Here is a 15,088-nt window from a genome sequence, read left to right as displayed (position 1 = left end):
TTCTAGGCCCTTCTAAGGAATGCCATAGAAAGAAGTCTGTGTTACTTATCTGAATGGTCCCACTTCTAATCCAGAATTTAGGTAGTTTCACCTATCACCAGAGACATTCTTAAACTACCTCACAGACTGTGGTTTTATAGAAAATAGAAACAAAAAGGAGAAATTATGTGGCAGTCAACATAAGAGTTTTGTCCTCTAGCAGTACAAAAGCAAGAAAATCCATTGTTAAGCACCCCTAAGCACAAAGGAACCCATAACTGTCCACGGTTTACGAACTTGCCTCCTTCCTCTCTCAGCCCATCCCAGCACTTAACTTCCACGCCGCATGATGGGGCCTGATGGCTCAGGGGCTTCCTCGCCTTGTGACCATCCAACACATCCCCTACCCAAGAATGGCAAAGCCTATATCCCCTCTCCCCTTCTACTTTTGAAGTGGAACACCCCCAACCCTGCCTTTCAGCTGGGGACATGGCTACCTGAAATTAACTTGTTTCCCACATACTCCTTTGCAGCAAGGTGAGGGTATGTGATTAGGTTCCAGCTAATAGCGTATAGGCAGAACTATCTTGTGGCAACTTCCATGACTGACAGTGTCCATGGCCTTTCTTCACCCTTTCCTCCTTTCTGCTGGCCGAAGTAAGGATGTGATGACACAAATGCCTAGCATTGTCCACGGACCATGAGATAACTGTCACTCCTGGGATGGTGCAGCAGAAAACTGGAAGGAACAAAGGACTCTGGGCTGTGAACTTCTGACTTAGGTGAGAGAATAAAACCTTATGTATTTTCTATAAAACGATGGTCACATTTTAATTAATTCACTTTAAGTGGAAATACGCTGTGCCAAAAATACTTGGATAAGGAACTCCTCCATGGTGCCAAAAGTAATCCCACGTAACTCAGCATGTCTGAGGATAGCCTTCCCCGCCGCTGCTATCCCACCCCACCCCCACTTCCTGGACGTCCCCATCCTAAGCATCCCCATTTTAGGAGCTGCCAGCCTGCCCGGTCCCATTTCTTGCTCTCTCCCAATGCAGCCCTAATGGAACACACTGCCAGAGCAGGGGCATGGGGCAACCAGATGTTCACAGCTGGAGTTTAACTCTCACCTGGCAAAGCAACCCTGCAGAGCCAGTTTTCTCTCTCACACCAGCCACACCACTGGGGTAGTGTGGGCACAGTCATAAGAGCTGGTATTTTCTGAGTGCTTACTCCATGCTAAGCTCTGGTCCAAGCCTCTTATCTACTGCAACAACGCTGAGCTGCTCAGCAGCTTTTTAAGGTAGGTACTGTTATTAGACTCATTTTATAGACAAGAAGCCTGAGGTACAGAGAGGTTAAGTGACATGGGCTAAAAAGTCTCAAAGCCAGGACTCAAAGCCACAGTGACCTGCCTGAAAGCCCATGCACATACCCACTATCCTAGACTGAAAGGTGAGAAAAAATAAGTATTCCTACCTCTAAAATCACCATAGTCCATTTGAAAATTTAATTCTGCTTTACTCTACTATGCCAGACAATTCCTACCATTCTCCAAGCATTGAAAAAAAACATCTCCTGCTTGAGATGTGTCTTCACCTGCACGTTCCGGAATGATGTTTGCAACTCTTTTCACAGGTGGGATAGGAAAGCAGCAGTTAATGTTCAAAAATCACCCCGGACTTCAGCAAGAGACAAAGACAGAAACCAATTCATGGAAGTGAAAGGTAATGTGAAAGATTATCTCCACATTTTGGCTCAAAGACACCATTGCTATTCTGCTTGAAGTTTCAACATTCTAGAAATAACCCAGCTGTTTGCACCAGGGCCTAAGCTGTTGCCACTTAAAGGGACTGGGGAAGTCTTCTGTTGCAGCACCTGAGACTGGGATCCCAAATCTTGGTGGAGAGGCTGGGCAGGTCTACTCAGCTCACTGGCAGAGTGGGCTGTGCCCCAGATCTCAAGTGAGAAGATGTGTGAGCCTCAGAGGACAGCAGTGCCATGCTGCAAGTGCTGTATACAACTGCAGTACCACCCACACTCCCTGGGGAACACTTGACTTTTCCGTGGAGGATGGGGGTACTCGACAAGACTGTGGGGCAGTGCTAAGTCACCTCTCAGACTCTTTAACACTCAAAAGCTTTCTTCTCCTGATCTAAACCCAGCTCACCAGGGCAGTCAGTTTTCCCCTAACACATCCCCCAGAAATGTAACATTTCTCACCAAACTCAACCACACCTGGCCTAACACTGAGAGAGAGAAAAAAACCTTTCCAGACCACAGGTTGCAAACTCAAATGCCTACCGGGACTAGAAATGGGTGAAACAGGTCAGGCTGGGATTTACTGAGACACAAACGGTGAATGTGTGCCCTGCCTATGAAAACAAGTGCTCTCGGCTCCCAGTGAGCATTCTAACAAGGAAGTGTGACCAGTTCCTAGCAAACTTGAAGCTAGGATTCAGATATGAAGTGAAATCTCCCAGTTCTAAAACATTGACATCAAATTCAAAAAATGTGTGACCACCCTAAGGGCTAAGCAAGTCTACAGGTGATTTGTCCCTGGAGGGAGAATTGGCCAAGGCCACCTCACACATGATTAAAAGTCATCATGAGGTTGGGCATCCCTGTCTGAGGTCAAGGATCTCAAACCAGACGTGAGGACCAGATCACCAGTTGTGTAAAGCCTTTTCTGTATTTACCCAGAAGACATAAAGAACAATTTAACCCAGAATCTGAGAGGCACCCCATCTGGAACCACCTCTGGGAGGAGGCCCAGGGGACAACCAAGTTGCCTTTCTAGGGGATAAGCCACCTGCAGAAGCAGCAGCCACCTGTGGAAAGCTCTGTGAGGCAGGGGAAGAGGCAGAACTTTATAAGGAAGGGCAAGTGAGCAGGAATTAGGGGGAAAGTCCTCCCAGCAAAGGCCCCTGCAGACACTTCTTCAAGATTGGCCCGGCAGAATAGGTTGAGGAGACCCATTTGGACCCTTCTGGTGCTAGGAAGGGAGAGGGGTGTGTGCACTTCCTTGTCGTATAGGGCCCCAGCTCCACTGATCTTTCCTATGTATATGTCACTGCCCATATTCCACATGCCCCTTAAAAGAACCATTTTGTGGCAAGAAGTCCTAGCTTGACAGGTGACTCTAACAGGGGTGATTCCTTCACGCTCTGCCTAACTCAGTCACTTCTAGAAAGACTTTCTCACCATCACTTCCCACAACGGCCTCCCCAGAGCCCCACAACCTACCTTGGCACTGGAATCCTTGCTTCCCGAAGCCCCTGCAAAGGCAGAAGGAGGCATGTCAGCAGCCTGGGGGGGTGAGGGGGGCGCGGGGGCCCGTCACCAGCTGGATGCCCCACGGAGCCACCCCTTTCCCCCTGCTCCTCTATGCCAGGTGCAGCCTCCTCGCCACAGGCGGGTGCCCGGGGAGTCTTCCGCCTTCGGTGGAGGGGAGACTCGGCGGTAACCCCCACCTCCCCTCAGAAGGCGGGAGAGAGGAGGCTGCGACCACCAGGTGGCGGGATGGGCGGAGTGTCCCCGTCGTAGTGGGGGTGAAGGGCAGGTGGGAGATCTGCCCAGATGCCTGGGTGCCCTCGGGGAAAAAGAAGTAAGGAAGCATCCAGAGGGAAAGAGAGAGACCCCGCGGCGGTGGTGTTCCCCGGGGAACACGGAAGGGAGAAAGGAGTCCCCATGCCTAGAAGAACTGGAGGAGGAGGAGGGAAAGGTCCCTGTAGGGATGTGAGCGGGCAAAAGCGAGAAGTGGAAAGGGGAACCCAGCCCCTCGAGGCGCAGTAAGAGATCACACAGGGCGCTGCCCTACAAACACAGCGAAGAAAAGGATGCCCCGCGCCCGCAGGGAGATAGGACACCCCGGGCGCTGTCCCGGAAAGGAGGGGAGGGGTAGAAGGCGACTGGAGCCCGGAAGGAGGCGGAGAGGTAGGCAACCCCGGGCGAGAGGCCACTCCAGGAGCTGCCCTCCAGCGGGGGGACGGACACCCGCGCTCCCACTCAGGTGGAGAAAAGAAGCCGCAACGCGCCCCCGGGGCGCTCGGGAGGCGGCTGGGAGGAGAGAGAGCAGGAGGCGCCCCGCGGCCGGCCGTCTGGGGGCCGTGGAGCCGGAGCCCGCGGGGCTGTCCACGGGGAGCCGGTAGAACGGGGCCCGGGGCAGGGAGCGTCCTCTGCGGCGGGCGCGCGGAGGGCGCGGAGAGGGTCCCAGCGCGCGGCGCTGCCCTCGGGGCCCCGGGAAGGTGCCGCGCGCCGGCGCGCTCTCACCAGATGAAGTCGGTGCAGTGGCTGCAGAAGGTGGGCTGCTTGAAGAAGCGGGCGGTGAATTTGTGGTTCTTCACCTCGTGCACGTTCTTCTGCCGGAGGGCGCCTTTGCGGGCGAAGCGCACGGTGCTCTCCGCGCCTTCGCTCGGCGGCGGCCCCGCAGCCGGGTCAGCCATCTTGCGCGCGGGGAGCGGGAGCCCGAGAGGTGTCGGCCCCAGGGCCGCGGGGCCGCGGGCTGCGGGCCGGGAGGCGCGGGAGGAGGCGGCCGCCGCTGCCGCCCGGGGCCGCGGGCGCTTCCCCTGCGCCGGCTGTGGCGGCCGCGGCGCGCGGAGCGGGCTGTCACTCGCCCAGCTGCAGCCGCTTGTCCAGCTGCGCTTGGCACCGCTGGCCCCAGCTGCGGGGGAGGCAGGCGGGGTCCCGCGCAGGCCCCGCCTTCCTCATTTGCATCGCACCCAGGCCCCGCCCAGCGCCGCCAGCTGCTTTACATATTGGCACCCCGAGGCTGCCTGCCTCCCAACGAAGTGTCAGCCGCAGCGCTGCGGCGCAGGGACCGCAGCCTGCGATCGCCAGACCCGAGCCTCCCCCCTTACTCCGTCCTCGGCCCGGGGTTGCAGTAAGGAGATGAGCACCTCGGGTGCGCCCGGGGGACCCGAGAGCGGAAGGACGGACGGGGCTGGGGGTGAGGGCTGGGAAGGGTGGGCGCGACGGATTCCACCCCGGCCTCTGCAGAGACTGCTACTCATCCACCCCCCATCATCCCATTGGTCATTCTGCACGCGTCTCCTGGAGGGATGGGCTCCCGCTGGAGGGATGGGCTCCCGCTGTCACTCATTCGGAAAGGCCTGTGGTTCCACACACCCACACACACATACACACACGTACTGCAGAGGTAGGGGAGGAGCAATCTTTATTTTATATACATCTCTAACTCCACCACAAAGACAGTTCTCGGCTTTGCTTGCCCGGTCATTTAGAAGAGAACTCTACCTTCTCCACGAAGGGACTCAGTTTCCTCAACCATAAAATGGGGCTAATGGGGGAAGGAAAGGATGAAGAGGTCAATACTTCCTCAATATTCACTGATACCCAGTCCATCTTCACACATGCTGGTCAAATCTGTGCACCATCTGAAAAAAGTCTGTCTGGTGTCTGAGTTTGAACAGCAAGAGGTACCCATACTATTAAAATCTTTCCAAATGCTGCCACTTGCCCAGAACATCTATATTTGAGACCTTTTATTTGTTAAGAATGAAGATTAACAAATGTTAGAGAAATGTAAAGACATACTAATATCCTCCTGGGACTCTACTGGATGGAATCTGAAGGATGTAAACGTAACCAAAAGAGGAATTTTTGTCTAAATGCAGCATGATTTAGTGCCCTGTCCATACACTGTATCTCAACATCTCCCCCCACCCCCGTGCCTCACACTCCGGGACATAGCATTGCATTAGACTATGAACTCCTTCACTAGATCTGGGCTCTGAGAGCAGATGCTGCTCACCATCAGCAGCGAGCTCAGAACCTGACACCTCCTCAGAGTTCAATAAATATTCGTTGAATGAGTGAGTGATTATGTGAGCAAGTGCATGAATGAAAACGTAAAGGACACGACCCCTTAACACCATCCTTGTCCAGTAAAGGTTCAATCATAATAAACATCAGGTGCTGGATGGTGTACAAGTACTTGCACTGTCCTCCCAATAACCCTGCATGGATCCAATAACTTTCATTATGGATAAGGGTGGTGAGGTTCAGAGTGATTAAGAGGTACACCCAAAGTCACACTACTGCTGAACAATGGTTAGGCCAGACTGATGACAAAGCATCCTGGGATAGAGAGGTGAAGGAGGGTGCTGTGGAATTGAACCAACTACACTGAACTTCAGCCTAGTGAAGTGCAGGTCCCACTATAATGAGTTGGCCTGGATGCTGCTGAGTGGTAAGTCGTTATTACGTGGCATGTGAGAGTAATGACCGCCTTAATAGAATATCTGTGCCCTGCACAGTAACTCAAAGGTAACAAGAGAAAAATAGCATTCACTTTTAAGGTTGGCGTATTTGGGAAACTGGATGTGCGTGTCTATTATTAGTCCTTTGAGATGCCCTGTCACCTCCCAGGGAGGCTTGGGAAAACATCCCAGGAGACAGTGCTGCCAAGGCAGGTTTCCTTTGAACTGACATGCTGGAAGCTTGCAGCCCACATCCTGTCTTTTGAACGCAGTGCTCTGGGTGACTTTGGTCTGAAACAACAAACAGTGTCTCACAGGGCCTGGGCCTGGGATGCAAGGGCTTGTGGGCCCCAAAGAACCACTTGATTCATGGAAGGGCTGCATCATCTGAAAATGGGGGAACACAGTTCCTCCTTGACCTAAATCCTTATAGGGCAGAGGACTTAAACTGATGGCCCTTGGATATATTTTTTAGCCAGCTCAGCAAATTTTTTTTTCTTTTTTTTTTTGGTTCACATTCGGTAGAATTTCAACTAACTATCCAGAGTCTGACTTCTCTAGGAAAAAAGATATGGCCACATGGAGCCTACATTCCTCTATTCATTCATTTGTTCATTCACTCAGCAATGAATTTGAGTACCTGCTATGTGCTGTTCCACACATCGTTAAATAAAACAAAAGTACCAGCTTCCATGGAGCTTATAAAATAATGAGGAAGATGAACATTAACCTAATCAACTAACAAATCTCTACCAGGTGGTGTGCAGATTCTTGCTGTCCAGAAAAGTAAAGCATGGTAAAGGAATGAAGAGTGACAGGGTGAAGAAAATCCTTTATGATAAAGAGACATCTAAGCAAAGACCTAAATGAAATGAGAGGGTGGGCCATGAGTCTATCTGAGGATAGGGTGTTCCAAACTGAAAAGAGCAAATGCAAAGGACCTGGGGAACGGGTGTGCTCAGCACATTGGAGAAGTAGTAAGGAGGCCTCCGCAGGGCTGGAGTGGACAGAGAGGAGAAAGCAGGTACAAGACAAGGCCAGTAAGGTAGCAGGCTATTGCAGATGTGGCGACAAGCTTGAATTTCCAATGAGTGGGAAGCCGTTAGAGGGTTGAGAGCAGAGGAGTGGCTTCATGTGATTTATGTTTATCTTTTAAAGGTAACCCTGGATACTTTGTAGAAAATAGAATGAAGCAGGCAGAGCAGTTGAGATCATTTGAGTAGATGAGGGAAGACATGAGGGCCAAATAGCATAGTGCCTCATGTTGCTAAAGGGTAGCAGCTTCTTATAGATTGGGCATGGACCTTCAAGGTCACCAGAGTCCCTGCATGGTCCACTCTGCTTTAAAGGAATGAAGGCAGGCCACTTGAAAGATTTCAGAGGCAGTGAGGAGGCAGGTTGCTCTTGCTGAAAATGGAGTTCAAAGTTTCTTCAATCCAGGCTTCAAACTTGCTGTATATATTAATTTCCTATGGCTGCCATACCAAACGATTACAAAACTAAGTGGCTAAAAATAACAGAAGTTTGTTCTCTCACAATTCTCAAGGCCAGAAAGCTGAAATCAAAATGTCTACAGAACCTTACTCCCTCTGGAGGATTTAGAGAAGAATCCTTCCTTGCCTCTTCCAAGTTCTGGTGGCTGTCAGCATTCCTTGACTTCCTTGGCTTGTGGCCACAGCATTCTCATTGATACCTCCATCTTCACATCAGCTTCTCTCATGCATTGGTCTTCCATTCTGCCTGTCTAATCTTCTCTGTGTATCTCTTACAAGGACATCCGTAATTGTATTTAGGGCTCATCCAAATAATCTGGGATGATCTCTTCATCTCAAGATCCTTAACTTAATTACATCTTCAAAGACCCATTTTTCCAAATAAGGTCACATTCACAGGTTCCAGTAATTAGGACATGAGCGACCATTCAACCCACTACAGTGTGTAACCCTGGGCAAGTCACTTCCTCCCTCTGTGTCTCATTTTCCTCCTCTGTAAAATAGGGGCAGAGATGTAATAGCTTTCATTCCAAGGCTGCACTTTCCAATATAGTAATCACTAGCCTCATGTGACTATTGAGCATTTGGACTTTAGCTAGGTTGAAGTGAGATGTGATTGTAAGGGTAAAATATACCCCGAAATATCAAGTACTTAGTATGAAAAAGAATGGAAAATATCTCATAATTTTTATCTTCATTGCATATAGGAATAATATTTTGGATATATTGAGCTAAATCAAATTTCTCTCTAAAATTAAATGCACCTTTTTGTTTTTACCTTTTTAATGTGACTACTAGAAAACGTAAAATTATATATGTGGCTCACCATATTTCTTTGGACATCCCTATTCTAAAAAAGAGATTTTAAATAGTATTAAATTGATTTTTAAAACTGGATAATATAAATAAAAGCTCATCACTAGTCTATGTGGTATCAGCAGTGGTGGCTTCACTGGAGACTGAAGGATCCACTTTCAAGATACTCACTCACATGCCTGATAAGTTGTGCTAGCTGTCAGCTGAGAGCTCACTCAGGGGTCTGAGCCAGGGCCCTTGGTTACTCTTTATGTGGGCCTCTCCACTAGCAGCTTGAGCTTTCTCATAACATGTTGGTTAAATTACAAGAGTGTCCCAAGACATAGGAAGTAGAAGATGACAGTTCCTTAAAGCCTGATCTGAAAACTGACACAGTGTCATTTCTGACATATGATACTGGCAAAGCAGTCACAGAGTTTATATTCAAGCAGAAACCCCATGTCTCAATGGTGTCAAAGAATTTGAGGGCCACACAGGGGGAGCTCAGTAAATATTTATTGAATTAATAAAATGCCACAATTCCCATCTGACATATGAGGAAATAGAAATTGAAAAAGTTAAGCAGCTCACAAGGTCACTGTAGAACTACTAATAATAATAATTAAAAATTAATATTAAGAAACAGAAAAGAATAGCCCAGAGAGAAAAAAATAAACCAACAGAAACTAACAGTGAAAAACCACATGGAGAACCTACTAGACAAAGACTTTAAAACAACTGTGTTAAAGATGCTCAAAGAACTAAAGGAAGACATGGAGAAAGTCAAGAAAATCATGGATGAACAAAATGGAAATATCATGAAAGAGAGAGAAAAAAAAACCAAACTGAAATTCTAGAGCTGAAAAGTACAATAATTAAAGTGAAAATTGCACTAGAGGGATTCAAAAAGAAAGACGAGCAAAGAATCAATGGACTTGGAGATAGGATAACTTGAACTTCTAGGTTCCCAGAACCTAGAAATTATCAAGGAACCAGAAGAAAAAGATTGATAAAAAGTAAAGGGAGCCTAAGGAATCTGTGGGAAAATATTAAATTAATCAACATACTCATTGTGGGAGTTCCAGAAGAAGAGAGACAGAAAGAACAGAAAGATTATTTGAAGAAATAATGGCCAAAAACTTCCCAAATTTACTGAAAGACATGAATATAAACATCCAAGAAGCTCAAATAACTGTAAGTAGGATAAAATCAAAGAGAGATACACTGAGCCAGATTATAACCAAATTGTCAAGAGACAAAGACAAAGAGAGAACCTTGAAATCAGCCAGAGGGAAGTGACTCATCACATACAAGGGATCCTCAATAGGATTATGATCAAATTTCTCATCAGAAACTTCAGAGATCAGACAGCTGTGGACTAATATACTCAAAGTGCTAAAAGAAAAAAAAATGTCAAGCAAGAATCCTATAAACAGCAAACCTGTCCTTCAGACTATGGGGGAGAAATCAAAACATTCCTCAATAAACAAAACTTATTTTTTTTACCACTAGACTTGCCCTGCAAGAAATGATAAGGGAATCATGCAGGTTGAAATGACAGTCCACTAGACAATAACTCAGAGCCATATGAAGAAATAAAGATCTCAGTAAAGATAAATATAAAGGCACTTGTAGAAGTTAGTGTTATGGTAGAAATGCTTGTAACTCCACTTTTTATTTTCTACAGGATTTAAGAGACTAATACATTTTTTGCAGAAGAATCATTAGCCTATAATCTAGTATTATCATAACTTTGATTTGCAACTCCACATTTTGTTTCCTATATAATTTAAGAGACTAATGCATCATAAAAAAAACACATTACTCATTTATTTAAGGACAGACATGTTTTAAAATGTCATTTTGTGACCTCAGTAACTGAAACAGGTGGGGATAGAACTCTGTAGGAGCAGATGTTTGTGTTTTCGTTGAAGTTAAGCTGGTACAAATTCAAATCAGAGTGTTTTAACTGTACAGTTTTAAATGTAATCCCCATAGTAACCACAAAGAAAATAGTTATAGAATATACACAAAAGGAAATGAGAAGGGAGTTTAAATGTTTCACTACAAAAAGACAGCTAAACACAAAAAGACAGTAATGCAGGAAATGAGGAATAAAGAAGATACAAAGTGTATAGAAAACAAATAGCAAATGACAGAAGCAAGTCGTTCCTTATCACTAACCATTTTAAATATAAAGTGTTTAATCAAGACAGAAATGGGAAGATGAAGAAATTAAGAGGTTAAGTAATTTTTCTGAGGCTCTGTGCTAGAAACTGTCAGCACTGGAACATGAGTCTTCTGCCTCCAGAGCCCATGCTGTAACCACTGCAACTGTTTTGATGGCATTCCCTGGGAAATAGATAAATGTCTGGAAAGGAGGAGACACTTCTGCACAGGAAAACTCTACTAAAAAAAGATACCTTTAAGAAAAGTTTTTGTTGCAGTATAGTATATCTGTAATAAGGTACATTAATAAGCCTAACACAGAATATACTTTTACATATGCTTACACCAATCAAACCTTCACTATATCAAAACACAGAAAAGTTCTAGGTTCCTAGAAAACTCTCTTGTACCCTTTCCCAGGAAATGTCCTCTCAGAGGGACTTCTAACATCATGAATCAGGTGTTTTCTTTTAAAGAATTTTTGAAAGTTAGGATATAACATATGTAACATAAAATTTACCATCTTAACCATTTTTAACCCTGTTAACTATTCTTTTTTCCAGTTTTATTGAGATATAATTGACATAAAATATCATATTAGTTAAATGTGTACAACATAATTCTTTGATATGGGTATATATTGTGAAATCATTACCACAATAAGCTTAGTTAACATCATCCACCTAACCTAGCTGCAATTTTTTCCTCGTGTTGAGAACTTTTCAGAGCTCCTGTCTTAGGAATGTTCAAATGTACAACTCAGTATTGTTAACTATAGTCACTAAAGTTTACATTACATCTCCAGAACTTATTTATCTTTTAACTGCAAATTTGTACCTTTTGACCACCTTCATGCATTTTGCCTACCCCCAGCCCTTGCATCCACCCATCTGGTCTCTGTTTCTATAATCAATCAGTTAATTTTCTTTTAGATTCCACATATAAGTGAGATTATATAACATTTGTCTTTCTGACTAATTTCATTGAGCATTATGCTCTCAAGATCTATCCATGTTGTCACAAGTGGCAGGATTTCCTTCTTTTTATTGCTGAATAATATTCCAATGTGTGTGTATGAGAGTGTGTATCATATTTCCTTTATTCATTTACTGACAAATGCTCGGGCTGTTTCCATGTCTTGGCTGTTGTGAATACTGCAGCCGTGAACATGAGAGTGCTGAGATCTCAAGATCTGACTTTGTTTCCTTCAGATATATGCCCAGAAGTGGAATTGCTGGGTCATATGGCATTTCTATTTTTAACTTTTTGAGGAACCTCCACACTGTCTTTCATAGTGTCTGCTCCAATTTACATTCCCACCAACAGGGTGCCAGAGTTCCCTTTTCTCCACATTCTTGCCAACATTTATCTCTTGTGTTTTTAATAGCACACATTCTAACAAGTATGATGTCTCGTTGTGGTTTGATTAACCATTTCTACACATGCAGTGCAGTCGTGTCACATGCATTCACACTGTTAGGAGACCATCCCCAGAACTCTTTTCACCTTGCAAAACTGAAACTCTATACCCATTAAACAACATCCCATTTCTCCCTGCCCCCAGGCCCCCACAACCGCCTTTCTACTTTCGGCCTTCATGAATTTGGCTGCTTCAGGTAGTTCATGTAAATTGAAAGATACAATATGCATCTTTTTGTGACTGGTGGTCTTAGACAGTTCAGGCTGCTGTAATAACATACCATAGACTGGGTGGCTTAAACAACATTTATTTCTCATAGTTCTGAGAGTAGAAATCCAAGATCAGGAGGCCAGCATGTTCACGCTCTTGGTGAGAGCACTTTTCCTGGTTATGTCCTGACCTGGCCTTTCCTTGGTGCACGCATTCAGAGAGAGAGAGAGGGAGAGATCTCCTGCCTCTTCTTCTCGGTATAAGAGCATTAATCTCATTATGGGGGCTCCATTCTCATGACCTCATCTAAGCCTTATTACCTCCCAAAGGCCCCACCTTCACCCACCATCACACTGGGGATTGAGCTTCAATGGGTAAATTAGGCTGGGACACGAACATCCCATCCATAGCACTGGCTTATTTCACTCAGCATCATGTTCTCAAAGTTTATCCATGTTGTAGCATGTGTCAGAATTTCCTTCCTTTTTAGGGCTGACATCATCAATTAGTCTTACCTACTCTTGAACTTCATTAAATGGGAATCATACAGTTTCTTGATTTTTTTCCTTCTGTATAACATCTGTAAGATTCACCCATTTTTGTGTGTGTGTGTATATCAGTGTTCTTTTCTTCATTGCTCTGCATGAATATACCACAATTTCCTTATCCAGTCAATGTCAATAGCCACTTAGGAACTACTTTGGAAAACTCCACTATAAACATGCTTGTATGTGTCTTTTGTCTCTTGGATAAATACCCAGAAGTGGAGTTTCTATATACTGGCTATTCTAAGTCCTTTGGCTTGACTCCAGACAGCTGGGGCTGGTTGTACCAACCCCACTCTGAGCTGGGCCCTCCTTCAGGGAGGAGGCTGGGTCTCCAGCAACCCTCCTGCTTCTCAGGGACTCCTGTACCTAGGTGGGTTCTTGGAGCACAAGCAACAAACAGGAACTTGGACAGGAAGGAAATGTGGGTAAAATGCTGTGTAATAATGAACACAGCACAATTAAACCCAATACCCAGGTCAGAGAAAGTTCTTGTTTGGCTTACTAAGTTCTAGAAAAGGAAACTGAAAAAACTGACCACTGAGGAGGTCAGACATCTAGATTGGGGCATGGTTCCCACTGCGGCTCCCTGGGCCTCCAGCAGTGGAAGCCCCCTAGCTGTGGCTCAGACCCAAAGGCAAACTTGCCGCCGCAGGGCTCCTGCTCTGCTGCCTTCCTCACTCAAGGGCACCCAGAGGGAAGTCAGAGGCCTACTCATTCTTTGTTAAAAGAGGGTTAGTGAGTGTTGGGGAAGTGCTGAAAGCCCACTAACATCCATCTGCGACTTCCTCCTTGACATATTCAGAATTTTTTAAAGCAAATCAAATCAGGAATGACTCTCATTATGAGATTCATTGGGATTTGGTGCCGTGTTAAAGCAACACTCAAAGTTATCACAGGGTCCCCATTTTGAGAATCAGAATGCTTAAGGGATGACTAAGTCTGAAGAGGGGGTACTGTCTCTTTCCTCCCATAATGCTCTCTGGAAATGAGGAGCTACGAATGCCTTCTGCACAGAGAACCCAAATTGGTGGGATGGACAGGTCTGCCTTAGGCCTTCCTCACTTGGCAGGGCTAGGGTGAGGACAGTGAGGCACTTACGTCCAAAATTTAAGAGGCATCAAGAAATCAGTAAGATAAATATTTGTTCAATGCAATGTTCTTAAAAACCGAAAAACAAAAATCCATGATGAAAAAAATATCAACTTTTTAAACAAAGATAGCATCTGACAGCCAGGATGCGGGTTAAGAAAGTGAAGCCAAGTCACATGTGCAGAATAGATCCACAAAGACATTGTTAGGATTAAACGAGCTAATGAAAGCAGTGTGCTTGGAACAAGCCATAAATATGTTTTAATTGCCATCCTTATTTCATATTAATCAGAAGTGATCTCATATTGTCATAATTGGCATCATGTCACTATTTAATTGCTATCATTATCGTTACTAGTACTACTTCTGCTATGCTTCCTCCAAGAGAAAGAGGGTGTTTCATTGCTGAATGTAATGGGAATCTGCTGTTCCCATCCCTGACTCTAAGTCTTTCCTGATTCCTGGAGTGCAAATTAGGTGACTCTCATTTGTGACCCTAGGCATCACGAATTGACCCCATCATTATCTTATGCTATATTGTGTCACCTGCTTACTTCCTCTCCCCAAGTAGCCTAGGACCTCTGAGGGGGCAGAGGCAGTCCTGTCTTGCTTACCAATTTATCCTCCCCAAGGCTGAGCACAGTTCCTGCCACATCATAACAACTGGAACTATATTTATTATCTTAGATGACTATGAATCAGTGTTCAGAGACGTCTCCTCAATCCTTCTTCAATAGGATTGCACCAAATTGGTCAGGGATGGGGATAGAGGGGCAGCAACCTTTCACATACCTGCCAACTCTCCAATTGAGCCTGAAGTCATAGAATAATAGAATTATCATTACTCTTTCTTATAGTGCTAACACTTATTGGGGACTACCTAATTGCTAAGCATTGTTCTAAATTTTTCCATGGGTTAACTCATTTAATCTCCATAATAACCATATAAATAGGTGATATTATTATCCCCTTTTATACAGAAACTGAGGCATAGAGAAATCAAGTGTGTGCCCAGGATCATTGAGTCACCAAGTGGACAAGCTGTGCTCCAACCCCTCATCTGACCCTAGAGTCTGTGTTACTGAGCTAAGACTCAGCTCCCCAGGCTAACAAAACCTGCACCCACATTTGTGGGAAGGCTCAGTGCACCCCGAGCAACCTTTA

The 15,088-nt window shown here is 45.5% G+C and overlaps 1 protein-coding gene across 2 annotated transcripts in view; it reads right to left on the bottom strand.

Moving 5' to 3' along the window:
• Window positions 1–4,603, bottom strand: part of PRKCB (protein kinase C beta) — a 308,913-nt gene extending 304,310 nt beyond the window's left edge. The window contains exons 1-2 of one of the 2 annotated variants that reach the window (XM_036916934.2): window positions 4,252–4,603; window positions 3,226–3,257 (exon numbers count right to left, since the gene is read on the bottom strand). In XM_036916934.2, the coding sequence (XP_036772829.1) occupies window positions 3,226–3,257; window positions 4,252–4,424 (205 nt within the window). In that variant the 5' untranslated portion in view covers window positions 4,425–4,603. The remainder of the gene's footprint in view (window positions 1–3,225; window positions 3,258–4,251) is intronic. The other variant, XM_036916933.2, reaches the window with a different exon arrangement.
• Between the last annotated feature and the right edge of the window lie 10,485 nt (window positions 4,604–15,088).

This window comes from Manis pentadactyla, chromosome 10 (assembly GCF_030020395.1).
Source record: "Manis pentadactyla isolate mManPen7 chromosome 10, mManPen7.hap1, whole genome shotgun sequence".
Classification (NCBI taxonomy): domain Eukaryota; kingdom Metazoa; phylum Chordata; class Mammalia; order Pholidota; family Manidae; genus Manis; species Manis pentadactyla.
The sequence above is the reverse complement of the archived record's forward strand: the minus strand, read 5'-3'. Positions and strand labels throughout refer to the sequence as shown.